Source organism: Augochlora pura, chromosome 7 (genome assembly GCF_028453695.1).
Source record: "Augochlora pura isolate Apur16 chromosome 7, APUR_v2.2.1, whole genome shotgun sequence".
Taxonomy (NCBI): domain Eukaryota; kingdom Metazoa; phylum Arthropoda; class Insecta; order Hymenoptera; family Halictidae; genus Augochlora; species Augochlora pura.
In genome coordinates, this window is record NC_135778.1 from 28444891 (window position 1) to 28465715 (window position 20825).

The 20825-nt window shown below is 37.4% G+C and overlaps 3 protein-coding genes across 7 annotated transcripts; 2 read left to right on the forward strand and 1 right to left on the reverse strand.

Moving 5' to 3' along the window:
* The first annotated feature begins 56 nt into the window (after positions 1 to 56).
* Tsp66e (Tetraspanin 66E) lies at positions 57 to 8912 on the forward strand. Of its 3 annotated transcripts, none has more exons than XM_078185210.1 (9): positions 57 to 254; positions 5893 to 5977; positions 6308 to 6409; positions 6545 to 6673; positions 6745 to 6819; positions 6890 to 6997; positions 7159 to 7323; positions 7405 to 7546; positions 7724 to 8912. In XM_078185210.1, the coding sequence occupies exons 2-9, from the start codon at positions 5918 to 5920 to the stop codon at positions 7759 to 7761; spliced, it is 819 nt and encodes a 272-aa protein (XP_078041336.1). In that variant the 5' UTR covers positions 57 to 254; positions 5893 to 5917; the 3' UTR covers positions 7762 to 8912. The 3 variants fall into 3 exon arrangements, with proteins under 3 accessions (XP_078041336.1, XP_078041334.1, XP_078041335.1); XM_078185208.1 differs by lacking the exon at positions 57 to 254 and adding an exon at positions 5341 to 5697; XM_078185209.1 differs by lacking the exon at positions 57 to 254 and adding an exon at positions 5344 to 5697 and having other exon boundaries at positions 8207 to 8912.
* Med14 (mediator complex subunit 14) lies at positions 8112 to 16243 on the reverse strand. The gene is made up of 19 exons (XM_078185207.1): positions 16140 to 16243; positions 15416 to 15596; positions 15214 to 15346; positions 14968 to 15141; positions 14600 to 14905; positions 13868 to 14526; positions 13445 to 13812; positions 12951 to 13373; positions 12746 to 12889; positions 12533 to 12676; positions 12295 to 12467; positions 12027 to 12221; positions 11683 to 11946; positions 11366 to 11612; positions 10931 to 11301; positions 10714 to 10872; positions 10373 to 10642; positions 10036 to 10302; positions 8112 to 9948 (listed from the first exon to the last, which is right to left on the reverse strand). The coding sequence occupies exons 2-19, from the start codon at positions 15562 to 15564 to the stop codon at positions 9784 to 9786; spliced, it is 4611 nt and encodes a 1536-aa protein (XP_078041333.1). The 5' UTR covers positions 15565 to 15596; positions 16140 to 16243; the 3' UTR covers positions 8112 to 9783.
* Positions 16244 to 17449: 1206 nt separating this feature from the next.
* On the forward strand, positions 17450 to 20644 carry LOC144473101 (protein fem-1 homolog B). 3 transcript variants are annotated; one of them, XM_078186689.1, is made up of 9 exons: positions 17450 to 18222; positions 18355 to 18704; positions 18764 to 18924; positions 19006 to 19166; positions 19253 to 19396; positions 19494 to 19828; positions 19930 to 20042; positions 20137 to 20289; positions 20405 to 20644. In XM_078186689.1, the coding sequence occupies exons 1-8, from the start codon at positions 17671 to 17673 to the stop codon at positions 20286 to 20288; spliced, it is 1968 nt and encodes a 655-aa protein (XP_078042815.1). In that variant the 5' UTR covers positions 17450 to 17670; the 3' UTR covers position 20289; positions 20405 to 20644. The 3 variants fall into 3 exon arrangements, with proteins under 3 accessions (XP_078042815.1, XP_078042816.1, XP_078042814.1); XM_078186690.1 differs by having other exon boundaries at positions 17451 to 17755; positions 17827 to 18222; positions 20137 to 20644; XM_078186688.1 differs by having other exon boundaries at positions 17451 to 18222; positions 20137 to 20644.
* Positions 20645 to 20825: the final 181 nt, after the last annotated feature.

A 20825-nucleotide genomic window follows, 5' to 3' on the forward strand; every position in this document is an offset into this window, starting at 1 on the left:
TGCCGCCATTGGTGGGAGAACTATGGTACTGCAACAGGTATGTATTTGGTAGATGCGCGGCAAACGGCGCGGAGTAACGACTGTATCTCAGCGGCTTGCATCTTATGGGACTTGTTAATTAGAATGACGCCAGTGAAATGATAATAATTCGGCTCCTCTCTTGTTATAATGGTGATGAGTAGTGGCGTGGTGTGAAGTGCGTTGATCTCGTGGGATTTCTTCTGTCGGAGAATCCCGGCTACAGCATCGTGAACGTAAGTCATCCGAAGTTCTTTTTTTTTTTCGTCTTGTGTCCTCTGTTAAGGATTGTTTCTTCCTTAAGCACGGTTCACGTTACTCGGGACACCAAATTCCCCTGCTCGCTTTTTATAGCGTCCGTGTCACGATATTATGCGCGATGAAGTATAATTAATTTTATATTTTTAGTCGCCACGCGGTGGAATCGTTTTCTTAAGATTATCTAGGCGTGCATCGGTTAAGTAGGTGTCAAAATAATAGACCGTTTCTCGCGAGAAGCAAGTTTTGGTACGATATGTGCCTACGTTCAGTCCATATAATTTTATATATCAGTAGAAAATAGAGACCTCGACTTTGTAATAATTATTTCTCTGTGTTTATATGTATAATTGTATAATCTTTTCGTCTTATAGTCTTTTAGATCACGGCACCATAACGGTTTATACCGACACTTTAAATATTACCTTTCTCTCGAAGAAAGTGTGCGTGCTTATTGTCTGATAATTATCGTTTGTTAACACCTTGTAACACATAAAATTTCTCTCCGTACTTTTACAGAGAGAAGTTGTACAATCGCGTGTAGACTCGATCAGTAGGCCTGCATCCCATTTATTTATAGCATTTTTGGTATTTGAAAACTGGGTATAGGTGAAATCTTTTAACAAGCATAATGAAAGATTTTTATTCGATGTAGCATCTTACGAAATACTGTTCAGATTTTAAATCGATTTCACTCGAAACTTATTACGCAACGTTCCCAGTATCTTTGGTTATTTAATAAAGGTTTTGATTTTCGAATTCTGGTCAATTAACATGAACTGGTACATGCTTTAGACAATTATTTTTCGGATCTATTTTTCTCTCATGATGCAAACGGAACCTGTACTCCGAGGAGACAATTCACTTGTTTTATATGCGTTTGTGTTGTAATTGGACGCGCAACTTTCCCTTCTTGGAAATTTTCTGTCTCTCTCCCCCTTTCTCTCCTCCACGTGCACCTGCTTCTTTTACTGCTTGACAAAAGTTACAGCAATGGACGATTTCCAGTTTGGAAACTTTGATTTTTATGCCTATCGTTTCTGCTCATTTTACCGTATCTTACTTTAAGGGGAAACACTATCGTTTACCGTTTACATCATTATGTACTTAAAGAACTTGGAAGATAATTTGGATTACGAAGCATTTTCCAGATGAGATATACTTCCTTCATTTTTTAGGTCAGATTTTAAGAGGTCTGCTTAACTGTCCTCAAAAATGGAGGAACTTCTCTTCTACGTTCCAGGAGTCCCTCGATACTTTTTTTTAGAGAGTGGTAACGTGCTGTTTCAAATTTCAAAAAAATTTCAGTCTTACAATCCGTATAGAATAACCTTTATGATTATAATTACCTTTATGTAAATTAAAAATTGTTTGCATCACCTGTAAGGCGTAGTGACCAAACCCAAGTTTTTTCTTTCTTTAAGAATTTTAATACGTTCAATATAATACATCAAACATTCTTAACTTCTTTTAATGTTTTCGCTGTTTTCAGTAATAGCTACTAACTTTTGTAATATGTGCATAAAAACCGCGATCTAGATGATAATCTATTATCTATTATTGCAACAATTAGTTTCACGGGTCACGTTCTGAATAATTTGAAACACATTTTTATTGTTCATTGCACGTTTATCGATGTTAGTATCGAGTGACTGACCGACTTCTAGACGGGAGTGTACGAATCAGGATCGAAACTTTTTATTTAATGAAAAGCCGCGATCGGAACACGTATTCTATAGAATTCAAAGTGTGAAACTTCGAATACGTTCTGCAAATTGTACGTAGTAGGTACTGTGTATGGACGAGTGGTATAAACGTTTACGATACTCGTGAAGTATTAATCGACTTGAAAACAGGTGGAGCAATTCCGTTGCGACAGATCGCAGAAATACAACGCTTCGAAGGGACTTGAATGCACAGACAGAGTGCACTCTGAGACGCGGTAGACCATGGGGCCTGCACGAAACCCGTAAAAAGCGGCGCAACGAACTGGGTCAGGCTTCCCATTATTTCGAGCATAGGGCAAGCGATGCGTGGTCGTGCGGCGGTCGTTCGAGGACGGGTAAACTACCCCTCTTGGACATGTTTTCGTACGGCGCGAACCGCGTGCATAAAGCAACGAGGGCATTGACGTCCCAGTGAAGTGCATACAATCTGTCGTTATGGAAACGCGGTGCATCACAGAACTACCGATTCTTCTTCGCCCGTTGCAACCTCTTCTCTTTGCAACGCCCGATAACACTAATGCAACAGGGACGAATTTATTCTTGAAAACTGGGTCAAGAATTTTCATTAACATCGTTATAATAAAAATACTACGATCCTATTGAACAGGAAAAAAGATACCCAATAGTTGAAGACATAGTTATCTGTACCATACGAACAAATTAATTCTCATGAACTGGGTCAAGTCGTTAGGATATGTATTTTGCAAACAAAATTGAAAGATCTTTAACTTGCGGACAAATAAAAATCTACAGATAGTAAAAGAATTGTGAAATTCTGCAGGTAGTTGGACGACGCCGAGTAAGATCAATAACTACAGGAATATTTTGGAATTTAGTTGAGAAGTTTTATGGGAAAGATAGCGTTCGGAGCAGCCCTTTAAGTCGGACATCGACGCGAGTGTAATACAACGGATAATGTAACATGACATCGCTGTCCAAGCTTTGCTCGCGAATAAACCAGGCTTCTCGGACACTGGCTCTGTCGCCAGGGTGATCAACGCACCAAACACGACATCCGGCAGACACGAAACCAATACAAATCGATTCGCCGAGTAGCATCCCCTATTTCTTTTGCTGCGTCTGGCCGCGGTATGGCTGGCATAATATCTAAACACCGATTGATATTGCAATCTCGGTACTACTATAGCTTGTGAATTGATAACGTTTCCGATTATGATCTATGAGATCATATAGCATTTATTAATCATGGATGTTTCAATTTGATCGGGTACTTATTCATTTGTAAGAGCGATAATGATCAGCAATCTGGCTGACGTCGAGGGATCGTATAAGAAAGAGGAAATCAACTGACTTAACCCAGACCCAATCGAGACATGAGAAGCAATAGGTGACACGATCATAGACGATCACTGCAGGAGAAAGAGGAAATCAGCTGACCGACTCACGAAATAATCAGGAAGCTATTAGGCCGAGTTACATCGCGGTCCCGTTGCGAACGTCCGTTTTAGCTCTTTAACAGTCCCCTGTCCAGCTCGTAAAGCAATGCGAATTCAATACAGAGCGACGGTATAACTGTAGTAGTACATATTTAATTTTTTTCAAATTTTTATCACGATTAATTTACAAGTTACAGCGGTCCAAAGGCGACCTCCTTTCAATAACGAGACTGTCTATATAAAATCAATGTTACACGTAAGAACAGCTTCCATGCAAAAAATTAGCACAAGGACGTTCTAGTATAATTGTAACGCTACATATATGCTATTTTTTCAAATTTTTATTACGGCTAGATTAGAAATTCTGATGACCGAATGTGAAAACGTAACATGAGCTGGGCGGATCATTTAGAAGCGGAATGAAAACGACAATCTGTTAGGAAATAATAGGAAAAATCAGTGTACAATTACCGGACTTGCGTCAGGAAGGCATAAAGTCTACAATCCGTTGATTTTACGCGCAATCGTGCGTGACTACCGGTTCGTGGTTTTCCGGTGCTTGATGTGACTCGTCTGGGGACCTTTTCCGCGGTGGTCCGGCTTTTGGGAAAGTTGCACTCGTTTTCGACCGGGTCCAGATATCGACGTCGACATTAACTGCGGCATTTGTTCGCCGTTTAATCCGTTCAATTTCAGCGGTTCAACGAGTTTGACAACTTTCGACGGTGACGCAATGACGTATCCGTAAATGTATCGCGTGCTCGTTGCATAATGCAGCGCCGTGCAAGCTCAGAATGCATTCACGCGAGAAATCCAGCATCGCAGACGACGGCAAGTCCTTCGAGACGAATTCTGCTGTCTTTTCTGTCGTACGAAACCGTCTGGTTTCGCAGCAGTATGCATTCGAAGCTTTTCCTCGTTCTCTATACAGTAAAGGGGATCTTATTTCGATGCTGTCTTGAATCTATTTTATTAATTACTCTGGCTTGTATGCACTGTATTATGCAATGAAGTGCATTGTAGGGATGGTATGAGTCCAGGACGAAATTAATCTAAATTGGAGCGGTTGATTTGTTTGAACGAAATGTTTCTTCGGTGCAAACGTTGCTTGTCGTCGCCAGAGAACGCCTTCGCCTTGCTCCAGTTGCTTAATTAAGACATATTTGTCGGTGGAAGTATCGTGGGCGGGCGACAAAGAGCACCGAGAATTGGACGAATTAGGCCGAATTCTTGTTTGTTAAGAATATATCTTACGCAGACTGAACTTGAGCCGGCCCGTGTTGCAATAATTACAATTTCGCTGCACCGGCAATTAATATCTGCATTTGCATTTCCAATGTCCAAGAATTTCTCTAAATACAAGCAAAAACAAATTACAATATATGTTTCAGTATTAAATGGAGTTATCTACTTTTTTATCAATTATAATACTAATAGTTTGTTTCACTTCTGAATGCTTTCATTTTTCTATTGATTGTAAATGAACTGTAATTCAATTCCATAGTTAAATTCAGTGAAATAGTTTTCATAGCAGAAAGATATAAAATTGATTTAGACCAAGAGATAAAAATTGATTTAGACCAAGAACGAGATCGATCATAACTAGATGTTTTTTTATGATAAAGATCTATTATTATTCTAAACCGTCGCGTGTTTTACTGGGCTATTGCACGCGGAATAAAAATTACCTCGGTGCAAACATGGCGAAGGTATCTCTATGATGCTATGAATAATTAATGCAATTGCAACACTACTATTATCTTCGTCAGATGACGATCTATCGCAGTCTTGTTGTCCTTGAATTTCCAAAGCGCGAGAGATTCTCAAATTCGAAAATGCGTGCGACTTTCGAACTCGTCGCAGCGCGTCTGAATATATCAGAACCATGCAAGAAAAGAGTTAAACTTTATTGGACGACGTTGCGGGCAAGATTTCATCGCTGGCTGAGCTCGAGGAGGGCAATCACGATGCAAATGCGTTTGAAATGATCGTCGACAGCGAGAAACCCGTGCGCCCAGAGACTTTCAATACCATGGACCTCGTGCTTGCGTTCTCGGATTGTCTTCCACGGCTACATACAATTAACAATCCGGTTTCTTCTTCCGCCTAACGTCTCTCATAATCCGTCCTTGCGTCCGGCGACTGTATAATTTATGTATTGCGTCTCGACTCAGAGTTACACGCGGCTAGAAACATTATCATGCTCTTTGAGAACACAAGCAGAAACGTATGCGAAGATTCCAATGTTTCAACGAAATTAACGCTGAACTAGCAGCGCGTTAAAACATGACTGACAGGTGTTGCTTCTGAATTTATCTCCGACCTTTCTTTATGCTTCAATCATTTTCTGTAAAAGAGTCCTTGTAACTTCAACGGGTAACTTTGTGCACTCTATTATTTGAACAATGTAAACAAGAAATCAATAAGGATTTACTTTTTAAATTTTTGAATAGTTGATTGCATACTGATTGATTCTTATTATTCTGTTTCAGGAGGACAACTTGGAACGGAAGCAAAATGGCGTGCGCTTCACAGTGTGCCAAGTACTTCCTGTGTTTCTTTAATTTCGTTTTCTTCGTAAGTATGCGTAAAATATATGAAAGTGCTTTAATCAGTCAATTTTCTCCGAACGAAGGAGAAACTACTTTTTAATTAGCAAGCGAGAACGAACATGGGCGGGGATTGTGCTGCTTGTAATTTTACTTTGAAATAGAGTTTAAACAATGATGCTCTTGTTAAGGTGTCCACGCTCGCGCAAATTATTTGTTAATTAGATAAGGATGTTACCGCAGTGATAACTGGCTGCGTTTCCTTTATGCTACGCCGTTAGGCATTAGCGTGGAAGTACAACTTCTTAAGAAACTGGTTGAACAGTTTTCCATAAAATCAATTATGTTTGTTTTTTAGGTGGCCGGAGGAGCGGCGTTGGCTCTTGGAATCTGGCTGTTTACCGATAGCAGTTCTTTCACCGACCTCATAGTCAAACTTGATCAATCTGCTGATATTCTGGTAAATTTTTTGAAAATTCGCGATAAAAATCCAGTAGCGTGCTAGTGTGTTCAAGAAACTTAAATGGAATTAATTTATACCATTTGATTTGGAATCATTATACTAATTTTTGTGCACTACTAATTTATTTTACAGAATAAAACGGATGCAGGCGTCATCAAAGTGATGTCATACATCCTAATCGTATCAGGAGCACTGACTTTCCTAATCAGTTTCTTAGGATACTGTGGAGCAATGTTTGAGTCACGATGTCTTCTATGTGTGGTAAATATTTTATAATATATAATTTAGCAAAGCCACTATCTCACACTACAAAAGCAATTTTAATTTTGCAGTACGGAGTCCTTATATTATTGGTTCTGGTCCTGGAGTGTGTGGCAGTGGGTCTAGCCTTTGGATACAGAGAACAAGTAAGTTGCTGTAATATTTGATGCAAACAGAAATTTGTGTTAATAATTTTTTTTAATGGAATTGTTCCAGCCGGAAAAGGGAATGCAGAATTTCCTCAGATCTACTCTCAAATACTACGCTAGCAATATTGACAAAACAGAAACAATTACAGTCGCTTGGGATGGCCTAATGACACAGGTTGTTAAGATTCTTTATTAATTGATTAATCAAGTAAGCGTGTGGGAGGAATGATGTATGAGAGATTAGTATGAAAGATTCGTAGGCACAGATAGATTAATAATCTCGGACTTCCGGTGTTGTGTAGCTGTATGATCTTAATATTGTTTTCTTGTTTTTAGCTTCACTGCTGTGGCGTAGGAAGCTACATAGACTTCCGAGAGAGCATAAACTGGACAATAACGGATAAGATTGTTCCCGAATCGTGTTGTATAAAGGAGAATAATGTTTTGAAGGATCCTTCCTGCTCTATAACCCCAACTTCCAATAATTCTTACTACAAACAGGTTAGAAACTTTTACACTTTTGGAAGAAGAGATATATCACATGAAAACATTTTCAATAAATAAAAAATACGTTGATTTCAGGGTTGCTATGACGCGATAGTGAGGACAATAGAAGAAAATTTAGCGATTGTGATCGGTGTGGGAGCAGGTCTGGCATTTACCGAAATCCTCGTGATTATTTTAGCCCTGCACCTAGCCTGCTGTTACTGGCGACCCCAACATGGTAGGCTTCCCCTTCTCACTTAACGCCTCCCAATCGGTAAACAGAATCTCTTCGGCGTATTCGAGCAAACAGTGTCAAATTCGACCAAAGTAAACCTTTCTAGTGGCAGACGACGTCTAGAAAAAACTGTAGAGAAATTTCGTCGAGAAATTTGTTAAGATGAGAACGTTCTTTTAGCTTGCATCGACGTGTCATCGTCGAGACATGCCTGGTGAACAGTGATGAAGATGGTGTTTGCTTTCTCAAGTAAGGCTTAGAAGGCGTTGAGAGTTCCAATCCCCTTTCCATTTTCAGTAGAGTTTGCATGCAAATCACCTAAATGATTTTTGGAAACGTTGTCTGGAATAACTCGTCCGATGGAAAACGAGTTATTGCAGATAATACTGTTTATTACCGGAGTCTGTATTTAATTACGCTGTCTAACAACTTCTAGCATAGATCTTGTGCGAGACCAACGAACCTAAGTGCCTGAGCATGAAATAATCTGTCTCTGAAGGATTTTCTTTTCAGTATAAAACGTTTCTTTGACGAACCAACACAGAAGGATTTCTATTTTTCTAAAGACTTAAGAAAACGTTATTATACTAATCGCGATAAATCAGTGAAGAGAGTGTATCTTTGTCAATTCACACCGGGCATCCAAAACCTTTTCGTTTGCAGTTTTAACTTGTTGGTGCTGCTGTTGACCAGATACGTTAACAACGAACTCTCCTCACACCTTCTTGGCACCATAGAAGTGAATTGGTTTACGCTTGCTTGAAACTAGCCCAGGATCTGTTCGACATTTACTATTCATACTCTAACCTACGGTCATTGTAAGATTCTTTAAATTAATTGTTAATGTAACTAAGAATTTTTTTATTTTATTTCTATCTCAGAGATATAGTCTCCACGTCTTTGTTATTGCTCGCTATATTAAGTTAAATTGCTCTGAAGCAACAACTAAGACGTTAAAGTTATGGAAACGAGTGGTTTTGTTGAATTATTTTTTGTTTGTTATTTTAAAATTATTTATGAGTTTCATTGAACATTTCGAGAAATGAAAATTACTTCGTCCTACCAATCATACGTACAAAAGAAAATTGGAGACGTGACAGGCAAAACTATATGTGCCGGCGTTGAACCACTTTGTATATATTTCAACTAGTTAAAGCGTTAAGATAATTAAGCGATTAGAACAAATTAAAACGGATATTTGAACATATATTGTATCGCATTATTTTTATTACGATTCATTTAGTGTATTGTATTAGTGTGCATAGATAGAATATAGCTGAACGTTTTGTACAAGAATTGAGAATTGTATATGGACTTGTACCGTTTTCCAAAGTGTAATAATATACAAATTTTGTATTATTTTTAAAAACCGGATTTTTTTTTCGAGTTCCTTCACTTTTTTCTCGAATAATATATATATTTTTTAAGTAGGATAACATTTGTTGTTATTTAGACACTTATTAGAAACTATTATGTAATAGTATTTTTTGTACAGAATTACGAGCTGCACTTAAAAATACATAATTCAACTTGAACAAATAAAATTAGCCTTTACATGTCCTTAAATTAACGAGAAAATCATTGTTATAACTTAATTAATATAATAGTTATATTTCCTAAAATTGAATAACTCGTTTCATAGTCTTATCTCAATTCCAATTATAGAATTTATTTACTCTATGTTTCAACTAGTATCACAGTTGTTACTTACAATATAAAAATACTTTCTAATTATCATAGATATACAAGTCGTTTAAATTTATCAAATTAAGAAGTTCTTATAGAGAGATTAATTCTAAACATACAAGATAATAATCGGGAAGATTATAAACGATTAATTACACGACGATCAGATAAATTTTCATGTCTGTGAAATTTTTCAAACATCTACTTTACTCACATAATGCAAAATTTGTACTCTGAAAAAATATACATTGTAAAATTTCTTGTGGTCTCTCCAACGCTAAATAAAGTATAGAGTTTTTAGTCGTGTTAGATAATTAGAGGATAGTGAGTTTCTCTATCCTGAAATTATTCTTGATCGCTGTTTCCGTTATATTGTGTGTACAAGTATTTATAAACAAATTTCGGCTAATCTACTTTTTACAATTGCAATGTCTCTTACCGAAAGAAAACATGTTTTTTAGAACTGCTCTCCTAGAATTCCCCAAAAATGCGACTTAGTTGATCCAGGACGACTGGTTTGGTAGACAGAGGGGACTAGGAGAGTAAAGTAGGTCCTATTGAGGTGGTCCACCCATTATTCCCATGGGTGGCATACCCTGAATTCCATAGGGTCCTTGAGGAGGACCTTGATTGCCAGCCATAGGAGAATGCAATTGCATTGCAGGACTTTGGATTTGTTGGGTTGGAGTCACCTGTCCACCGGCTGGTGATTGAACAACCTGCCAAAATTAAGGTATCATTTTTAGTCATGTTAATCGAGAAGGAAGCTTCTAAAATTTTTCGAGCAGTCCAACATGAACATTTACCTGAGACATAACCGGAGGTGGCTCGGAAGGCAGCGTCAAATTAGCTAGTAAATCTCTGACGGCAGGGAAAAGCGAACATTCGGACTGGTTTACACCGTATTCTGCAAACCTCTTCAACTGTAGAGACGCTGCAGCCATTGCTGAGGCTGGACTAGGGTCCCTTTTCTCTGCCAATTGCGTCACATTGGTATTAACATCGTAAACTAATGGTAAAACTAATGAGGGTGTCTCTCCTTGATATGGTAATCCGATTCTCGTTATTTGTAACTAAAATAGAGATACATCAAATTAAATTAAATAATAGTTATTCTTCCTTATGGAAGCAAAATACACTTACGAAGAAAAGGATTTTATTTCTGCAGACGAGCACAGCCGCCATGCCAGTGGGTACAATCGGTGTGCCTGAAGGAGGAATCCTAAGACACCATTGTACATTCCATTTAAGTTGTTGTTGTTGCACTAATCCAGGTACCAGTTCCAATTTCATTATTTGTACAAAATCTTTCAAAACATTAAATGGGACGTTCAACATCCTGCCAAATCCGGAGAGTGTATTTGGCTTATACGGCGGAGCTGCGGCTCGAGTATCAAAGAATTTCTCTATAATCTATCGAGAAAAAATAACAAATATATTGTTCAAGTTCAAGTAACATACAGTGCAATTTATTAAATAATTACTTGTAGTTCTTCGAGGGTCCACTGATCTTTGTGTTCAGGAAGCGGTTGCACTTTTATGTGCAGCGACTGCAGATGTTGCGGATTCAAGCCAACACGACACTGCAAGCTCTCCACTTTGAACTGTACAACACCAGGCTCAGTACTATTGATTGCAGTTAACTAAAAAATAAATTACAAATTAGTTTGTAGTTTACACACATCGAAATTTGAGACTTACGCAGTCGTCTGTTTGTATAAATCGTTGAAATTGTCTTCGCATGTAGATACACCCCAAAAATCTCTCTAGGGGAGACAGATCTGGACCAGGAAGTCCAGATGGGTGTGGCGAAGGACAAGAGAGCAATTCCAAAGCCTCGTGGGTGAGCAAGGTAGGTACTGCTCCAGCCCAGGAGCGTTGTGGTAGCACTCTAGAAATGTGTGTTCCTGTTTTGTGGTCCGAAGCCTGTGGACTGTGCAACGCGGCATGTCCTGGACTTTGGGCTGGTCGTGCCGGAGATGGTCTTGGTACATTAGGTGATCCTGGCCAGTTGGAAGCAGCCGGCGAGGCCATGCTTTGCGAAGATGGAAAGGGACTTCCATCTATGTGCCCTAAATAAATATTCAGTGTCAGACAATATGGGAAGCTCGCTTGAAATTCGTTTCTATTTCTTACCGGTTTGCATGAAAGAACCTGCGGGTGAATGCCCAACCTGCACGTTACTACATGGGCCAGGAGAAGATGTAGGCATTAAACCAGCAGGGCTGGGTACATGCATTGGATTTAAAGGACTATTTGCCACTAGACCAGAACCAGGTGAAGGGTGTGGCAACATATTAGGTGTATTAGGTGGCAGAGATGGCGGAGATGCTAAGTTGAAAGAAGTGGCTGGACTACTTCCAAAACTCTGATGCTGATTTGTCTTGAAGAAAGTACATGTGTAATTTGTTAGATAAAAATCAGATGTCGAGCATACGATAATTGAAAGATACCTGTGATATATTGGTAGTGTGTGGACTAGCTGGTGTGTGAGGATTGCTTCCAGAAGGTGGAGTAAGTGGTGGATGAAACCGTAAACCATCTCTCTGCTGTGCAGGCGATTGTGGTCCACTTCTATGATGACTTAGAAAACCTACGTTCCCACTTCCACTGCCTCCATCGCTATCCATTGTCACAGGAGAAGGTGGATTGTCGTCTTCAGATTGTGACCTTCTGCGGAACACTGCACTCTCGTCTACGTATTTAGAGAGAAAAGCCTGCAAATATATATCATTAGACCAAAATGTAGGATAAATGTTGAACAATACTATTGGAATTAATTCTTAAGATTTATTACCTTCAGTCCTTGCGTAGGTGTAAATTCATCAACAACATAACTTCTATCAAAACGACTGTATGCTCCATCCCTTAGGCTGACTAGACCACCTCCACGTAAACGCAGTTCCAGACAGTACATACCCTGATACGCAATTCTGACTAACGTTACGCACTGTGGCATGATTGTGAAAGTTTGCACTGGCACTTGAGGTCGCTGTAAATAAATAATATATGTACACATACTTGTAAAAATATTAAAATTCGTCAAATGATTTGTAACATCTTACCGAATTGTAAACACAAAGCTGTGGAATCATGGGTAATTTACTAATTGATGTGAGGGGCTGAAGTGTTTCATGAAGAATGTGTATAAGCTGCGCTAGATTTCTATGCCTGTTTAAATGAGCTTCTAGTTGCTCTTTCATAATGGAGTGAGCATTCGTTGCAGTACTTGTTGGACCTATATAATTATGAAATGATTAACATACAGTTAATATGTAATAACGTTTATAAAATAATACTAACTTTTTCCAAAAATCAGCTTGAATGCTTTATCGCTCGTATTCCACTGTATGGTGGCAGTAGCTCCACGATTAGGACCGTACGCCAAAACTAATTTGCTGTAGTTGTACGATTTTATGCTAACCATGTTCCGTAAGTTGTATTTTTCTAGAAATACACAAAACATAAATAATCATCGGGAGCTTATATTAAAAAAAAGTAAAATATTATAATTACCCATTTTGAAGTATTCAGCTAGATCATGGACCAAAGAATACAGGTGCACGATTTGCGCCCAATCATTGAGCAGCGCATCTACTGTGCGCGACATAGTATCCGCTGTTCCCATTTCGTATTGAAAATACACTGGCCTCCGCAGACCTAACAAAAATAAGCAAATTATTACAAAGCACTTAGAAGACATTGATTCAATTTAAATTACCTTGTTCCTTTGGATGATTACTAGATAAAGGACTGCCGTGAAACACAAATTCAGCCATCCAAGTCTTCGCCATACCTTTGCCCTGTACTCTAATCGATACACTAAGCAGTCTTTTAAGAAGTGCTTGCCATGAGCAGCTTGAACTTATTATACTAGAAGGAGCAGGTAATTGGACCAGCTTCAGAACCAATGCAGTGGCGTTTGCTTCCACTTGTAGTCCTTGGTGAGCTATGTCTCTCTTAGTTAACTCTTGCGCCAATGTAACGAAAGGTATTCTCTCATCGCAGAGAGCAACTACATGCGCCAACTCTGGAATGAAATACGCAGGCTGCTTGGACCGTCTGTTCTGTAACGTTGCACTTGCGTCGGTCCTTCCGCTAGGTCCTGTACTCCTGCGCTTATTGATGTTTGTCTCGGTAGCTTCTGTAAAGTGTTTGCATGGAGTTAATCTCTACCTTTATTCAATCAATTCAAATCATTAAAACGAAACTGACCACTGTCGACGCTGGTGAAGGGACCGTGAGTTATGACGAAAGTATCGAACTCGATTAAAGTCTGCACTTTCAGATACATCTTTGGAATTTCTGTTTCAATACTATCATCATGAGGATCATCTTCTACGGAACTATGCTTCACTACAGCAAGGTAAAACGAGCATTCAATTTCACAAGGAGAACTTTCTTTCTCTTTGAATGCTACTATGAGTATCACTGTGGGATGTCGATGAAGTTGAACGAACATGCGGTGTCTACTAATTTTCGACATTGGATGTTCAGGGTGGTGGAGAAGCGGCAATCGCTCATGCGAAGTGGCTGGGAGGTGTTGCAGTGTCTTCTCGCATCTTCTCTGCGTTATCCAGTACCTGAAATGAACGATGAAGTATGACGTGGAAATGGAAACATGGATAGAACAATTACCTGAGCTCTGATATCAAAGTTGGTAGTCGAGAATGATCACCATTTAAGGTAGCAGTAAGTTCAGGCACCAAAGGGGCCTCGTACTGAGGAACGTGGCACTGTAACATTCCGGTGTGAGTATCGACAGTGACCAAAAGGTGTTCTGCTCTCAAACAAGGTTGCAAAATTGGAACAGACAGGATCGCTGGTGAACCAGCCAGGGTGCACTCGACATCTTTCAACATAGATTGTAATTCCTGCTTCAAATCCAGTAATCTACTTCGAGTGCGTACATAGATTGTGTGTACCAGCAGACATTCCATCGATAATTGATCCGATCTAATTGCTCTGTCTGCTATTTCACTTTCCTTGCTGCCTAGCGACGGAACGTGCACTATCGCCAGTGATCTAGCTGGATCATGCTGATCTACTTGAACTGTAAGCTTGTATCCTAGCTCAGATCGCGGATCTTTATTTGTCAGCTCTCTCCAGTATGACACAGATAGACATTTCCCTGGAGTGTACTCGTCTACGTGAATATGGTCATCCAATCTGTCTCGTATCAATCTCAGTGTTTGGGAATATAGTACTTCCAGCTGAAGTGATTGGCAAAAATAGTGTAGAATGTGGTAAACTTCAGATAGCGGGTTTGTACTTTCCGCCAATCTTGATTGGACCACCTAGTAATTAAAATAAATTTTATTACTGTGTTAGTAGAAACATATCCAATAATGTTTAGAACAAAAATGATACCTGATGAACATATCGTGTTTGTAAAGGATGGACCAAAGCTTTCCCATCACCAGTTTCCCTATCAGATACCAAAATTTCTAATTCCAACAGTCTCCATGGCACAGATGGACCATCCCCCATAACAGTGAGTGATACTGAAAATTCTTGTTCAACAAGAAATGTTACTCTTCCTGCCTCAATTTTTAAATTACGCATCTGTGGAAGCAGATTCCCTGTTACTAATCTGTGCTGAATAACTTGATTCAATCTTTGAAGTGTACTTCTTTTCTCTGCTGGCGTGATTGGATCTGGAGGAACGATTCTCTCCTATTAAAAAATAGATTTATGTAATATTATCCTTTTTGTAAATATTAATAAGTTATATTTACTCTTATGCATGCTGGCAAGCGACTGTATGTTCCAGTTGTCAGAACTTCCACTGCAGCAGGAATGTGAAAATTAGGCAATCTGGCATGAACCAATGTTTCTCGAGCCATGCGTGCCAACATGTCTGCAGTGTCAACAAAAAGCAATGATTGCTTATCCAAGAAGGCCATTATATGCTGTCAATATAACACTTTGGTCATTAAAATGTAAAATAAAATTTCAAAAGTAGAATGGAATATTTAACATACTGCGGATTTGTCAACTTTGGAAGCACTATTTGCCCATTTAACCAATGCAAGCAACCGTACATACAGTTGTCTGGTTCTAGCAGAAAAGTTGTAGATCTCAATTTTTCTTTCCATATCGGTTTTCCTTGGTAATCTATAAATACATCATGTTTAGGTATACTGCAACAGCAAAAGGATATTTTTCTAACGTAAATTTCCTTACAATTCGGCCAAAACTGTAAGTTCATGGTAAGTCCTTTGTATAATGAAATCAATTAATATGCCAAGAGAAATATTTCCACCACGATTTCCTTCCTGAGGGATGTTGTTGGTAACAGGAGTCTGATGTCCTTCCAAAGGCACCGGAGCCATTTTGTGCCTTCTTTAGATCACAAGATCTAGAACTTATTTTAAGAAAACAAAATGACGTCTTCTGAAATATGAAAATCTTTCTTTTGCACATGAAATCACAGACGCAGAGGGTCCCCAATTATCAAATGTCAATCTTCAAACCCTTGCATTTCTTTTCGTAAATTTTGATAAACTTTCTCTTTGGGTAAAATATTTGTCTCCTTTTTCGCGTCAGTTACCTTCGGAACTCACTAAATATAATTTCTAACATTATTACATGTTTTGTGACACTTTCACGAAATCTTATACATAAGTTAACCATAGTTTTCGATATAATCACATTCCGATTACCAGATTTACTTATCCTATTTATCAACTTTACATGATTTCATTAATACTACGTACGATTATTTAATATCAATTCGTTGCAAAATTTAATTCCCAAAACCTAGACTAAGTATTCAATGAATAATCTCTAAATAAATAAGACAAAACTAAATTAGTCACGTCCGTAGTAATAAATTTGTGAAATCGATGAAATTCTGTCGGGAGAATAAAAATGATAAAAAATATGAATAGAAAGAACGCAGTCTTACCTGTAACATTTATTTTTCAATACTTAACCCTTCGACAACACGATACAAAGGTGAAAGCAAAGACGATTCTCTTTGGGAGAAAGCAGCTTGTACCTTTTCAAATTGGTCATACACTTTATGATGCTAGATTGAACGATCACTGGTATTTTCCGCCTCTTGATTATTCAGAATGAGCCATCTGTATTTTATATTCTAAACTAAACAAGGAGACAAATTCACAGTATGTAACGAAATCTGTGATACCAACATCGTTCACTTGTTTTCCCTTTCTTCTTCTCCACATTATTTATGATACTAATAATAATTATTGCGTTTTACAATTTGCATTTCTTCGAATTCATAGTTGAGCCATATTTTGCAATGCAATTGACGAGCAGCGTTAGATATTTAATTTTTACAACCAATATTTATAAGACTTGCCCATTATATTTCCATTAATTAATATACGTTTTCTTTTTATTAATAAAGTTGTTTGTTGAATATAAAATAGGGATATGTAAGAAATATTCCTATCATTTTTTAACTGTATACTAATATATTTCATGATATTGTTTTTGACACAAAAGCATATAAGAAGGGAAATGGACATACGAAATTTCTTAATGATTAATGCTGTACGATATATTACAAGTTTGAAAATAACTTATGGTTCAATTACAAAAATAGCAATGATTGCAACAACGTCCGCTAAACAAGGTTAAACAAAGTGAAATGTTATTTTTATGCAAGAATACCGGTATGTTTTTGTATATTCTTAAAATAACTTTTAAACCTTTGTCCGAAATCTGCTGTGTAGTATTCCATAGATGAAGTATTGAGTACAGATCGGCCAACTAATGCATTTTTCTCTACACTTTATTTGTGTCGTTCTCCTTGTTACCGATAACACAGGAATTTTAGCTTCTTATTGAGAATCGAGTATTTTGTATACTTAATTTCTACTATGGATCACTTGATACGATTTGGAGGCAACATATTTGTAGGGCGCGTACATTTGAACAACGAAAATGGTATCTAGAAGATATAATACTACATAAATAAAATTTGCTATAGAAATACTGGTGCAATTATGCCGATTTATCATCAGAAAAGAAAGTATATTTTAATTATATTTATGATATACTCGACAATGATACAATTTGTCTTTTACATTGAATAATTTCATGCGAAACAGTTTTGGCAGCTTTACCTCGGAGATTCGATGAGTTGAAAATTCTTGTGTGCATGCGGCAGCATTGTATTTTTAGAGCTGGCAACGCTGTGTTGCAGTCTTATGTAGTTCACTGATTAACTGTTGCATTTCGGTAGAGGGTGCGAGAACACCACCGAATTTTGCCAATGTCGGTATTTTAGATTGTGCGACACGAAAGCCCCTATGGTGATAGATCTACATATCTTGTCAGGGGTAGTATGGAGAATTCTTTATTGATCCTCTTTGGTTAGAACGTCATCGACGAATTTCACAACTAGAGGTGAACGTGAAGGCATCTCTACGCATTGTTTATAATATACAGGAAGAACAGTTAACGAAATGGAAGTGACTAGTTGGAATGAATTTACAATAGAAGCGTCGATCACACGCGATAGGAAACGTGTTTATTATCATGCTAAAGAAGGTATGGCTATTGCAGTTTATCTTCTATGCAGTAAAGCATCACCTGAAGTAGTTAATCAGCTGATTAACCAGAGGGTAGTGGAGCGTGACGGACATGAATGTACACCTTTAATGATAGCTGCCCGATATGGTCATGATAAAGTAGTGAAAATATTACTTTACAAATTCAAGCCTGATCTGGAGCAAGAGGGCACAGTGACATTTGATGGACAGGTTATTGAGAAAGTGAGCGCACTATGGTGTGCTGCTGCTGCAGGGTACTTAACAGTAGTAAAATCTTTGGTAGAAGCAGGTGCTAATGTCAATCATCCAACTGCCAATCATTGTACACCTCTAAGAGCAGCTTGTTTCAATGGGCGGTTGGACATAGTCAAGTATTTAGTGGATCATCATGCAGATATGAACATTGCGAATCATTTTAATAATACGTGTCTGATGATTGCAGCATACAAAGGTCATTTAGATGTTGTAAGTATCATTATGAGTTCATTAATGTTTCTTTCTGGCCCAAGAAATTTACAATGTTTTGTTCTGAATTGAGTCGGATGAAAGTAACAAGATTAATTTCAGCAATTTTAATTTGATTTTATATCAAAACAGGTGACATTTCTTTTAGAAATAGGTGCAAATCCAAATGAAAAACAAAATTCTGGTGCTACAGCATTGCACTTAGCTGCAGACTGTGGACATCTGGCTGTAGTATGCGAGTTATTGAAATACGGGTCTGAAATGATTAAGAATAATAATGGTATGACACCATTGATGACAGCAGCAGAGTGTACAAGAGCAGAAGTTGTGAAGTGCCTAATAGAATGCACAGATGTCAGTAAAGAAGAAATGATCGATGCATATGAACTTCTGGGTGCATCTTATGCAAATGGAGCAGTACATAAAGACAATTATGCTTTAACAAAAGCATACAAATATTTAAGAAAAGCAATGGAACTTAGGTGTGTATTGAGAGCAACATTCAATTAGAAGTTTGATACATAATTATTGGATATTACAGGTTTAGCGATCCTGAAAATATAATCTACAAAACTTTAGGTGAACCAGTCAAAGCATACAATAATTGGAAAGAAAGTGAATCATTGGAAGAACTGGAATCCATTCAGTTTGATACAAATGCTATTCATATGGAATCCTTAGCTATTCGCGAGAGAATTCTAGGTTTTTATTCTAGTTTCTTAAATTAGTAACTAAACTAATAAGTTAACAGAAGATATTACTTTCATTAAATTTTAATATCAGGGCAGCATAATCTGGAAGTAACATATCACATATTCGTCAGGGGTGCAATATTTGCTGACAATGGTAAATTTGATAGATGTATGGATCTGTGGCTTCATGCTCTATATCTAAAACAGTTAAACAATGTCTCGATCGTAAAAGATCTTTCTATGTTTACAAAGGTATTCTTTCCGAATATTCTAGAAAAATATTATTTAGATCAATGTAACTCCTCGGTTTATTTCTTTCCTCTCGGTTTCGTTTATAGATATTTTCACAAATGATACTCGCAGGAGCCGAGATTGACTTCTCTCAAGTTTTGAGTGTTTTACTGGCTGTTGTAACAGTACTTAACCGCAATAAATTGAAGATGAAGAATTTGAACTCTAAAGAAGATATTGAACAGTATGTTGTAAGTTAAAATAATAAATTTTAGCTTTTTATATGTTTATCTAACAAATGTTAACATTTACGAGACAAAATCTGCAAACAAATTTTGTTAAACATAGGAGGAAATGGAATTGTACATAACGAGCACACTGTACATATTATCGATAGTAGCGAAACTTTTAGCAGTGAACGAAAACAAAATATCGGATCAGGATATAGCAAACGCATACTATCTAGTTCATAAACTGTGCGCTTTAGAATTGCGCTTAAAGGATGGACAAACGTTATTGCATCTTGCTGTAAATGCCAATTCAGTTGTTGATGACTTCGACACTTATAAATTTCCTTGTGCAGCAACAGCAAAGTTACTTATACGTTGCGGAGCTGATGTAGATGCGATGGACAATAAAAGGAATACTCCGTTACACGTGATTGCTAGTTGCAAAGTGCCAAAGTACATATACATATCCTCTTTCACGTATTCTTTTCATATGAAAGAATCACTAATTTATTTCGATCTTGAAAGAACTAATAAATTTTTCCATATTTTTACAGTAGTGCACTTTTAAAAACCCTTTACTCTATTATTAAGGATCTCAGAGAAGCTGGAGCCCACATGGATATTGTAAATAAAAGGGGTAGAACTCCTTTTTATGCAGTTTATTCAGGTATCTACATAAAAATTTCGAATTGAAGTTTCATATATAAAAATAAATAATTAATTACTATAATTTGGCTATCTATATTGTTTTTTATTTACAGTTCATTTAGAAAATTTATTGAGGAGTCGGAGGAAATTGTCACTGAAATGTATGGCCGCGAAAGTAATCAAAACCTACAATTTGCCATATTGCGGAAAAGTGCCGCATTCTTTAGAAAGTTTTATCGAATTACATGGACCAGGAGATAATTAAGGTTGACATTATTGTCATGTGATAAGATTTTTCAACGAATCCGTTATAAAGTAATCTACATTTAAATAACAAGACTCTTGCCATAACACAATCATATACAAATTTTATTGTTCAAGGCCGTGAACACTGGAATCATGAAACAATCGTCCAAATAGCCAAATAATAATAGACAGTCGTCCGATAGCTATTTATGTACTCATTAACCGTGGAGTTTGTTTTTTAAACTAAAAACAAAAAGATATCTTTATATTTATACGAGTAACCTATATTATATAACACTGCAATTGTGATTTTTCTAAGTAAAGAGTATAATTAATGTTTTAATTGTGTGTTTAAACAATAAAATATTACCATAAAAATTTATACTGCTATTTATACAATTCCGTGAATTTAAAAATACCGCGCTTTCCGAAATTAGGTGACGGCTAGAAGAAGGCTTTAATGGCGCTAGTGAATCGTGAATATCATCTGTGTATGACTGTACAGTATTGCCTCACAGTGCTGCCCTCACAGTTTTAGACAATAAGAAGTAGTCGG

What these genes read in the sequence shown, in the direction of transcription:
- Tsp66e (XM_078185208.1), top strand. An exon ending in CACGATGTCTTCTATGTGTG is followed by an intron (nt 6,674 to 6,744) that starts GTAAATATTTTA and finishes TTAATTTTGCAG; the next exon opens with TACGGAGTCCTTATATTATT. An exon ending in TTACTGGCGACCCCAACATG is followed by an intron (nt 7,547 to 7,723) that starts GTAGGCTTCCCC and finishes ACGTTCTTTTAG; the next exon opens with CTTGCATCGACGTGTCATCG.
- Med14 (XM_078185207.1), bottom strand. Translation starts at nt 15,564, where the DNA reads ATGGCTCCGGTGCCTTTGGAAGGACATCAGACTCCTGTTACCAACAAC. An exon ending in AGCTTTGTGTTTACAATTCG is followed by an intron (nt 12,222 to 12,294) that starts GTAAGATGTTAC and finishes ATTTATTTACAG; the next exon opens with CGACCTCAAGTGCCAGTGCA. An exon ending in GGACCCTCGAAGAACTACAA is followed by an intron (nt 10,643 to 10,713) that starts GTAATTATTTAA and finishes TTTTCTCGATAG; the next exon opens with ATTATAGAGAAATTCTTTGA.
- LOC144473101 (XM_078186689.1), top strand. Translation starts at nt 17,671, where the DNA reads ATGGAAGTGACTAGTTGGAATGAATTTACAATAGAAGCGTCGATCACA. An exon ending in ACAAAGGTCATTTAGATGTT is followed by an intron (nt 18,223 to 18,354) that starts GTAAGTATCATT and finishes ATATCAAAACAG; the next exon opens with GTGACATTTCTTTTAGAAAT. An exon ending in TATTCGCGAGAGAATTCTAG is followed by an intron (nt 18,925 to 19,005) that starts GTTTTTATTCTA and finishes TTTTAATATCAG; the next exon opens with GGCAGCATAATCTGGAAGTA.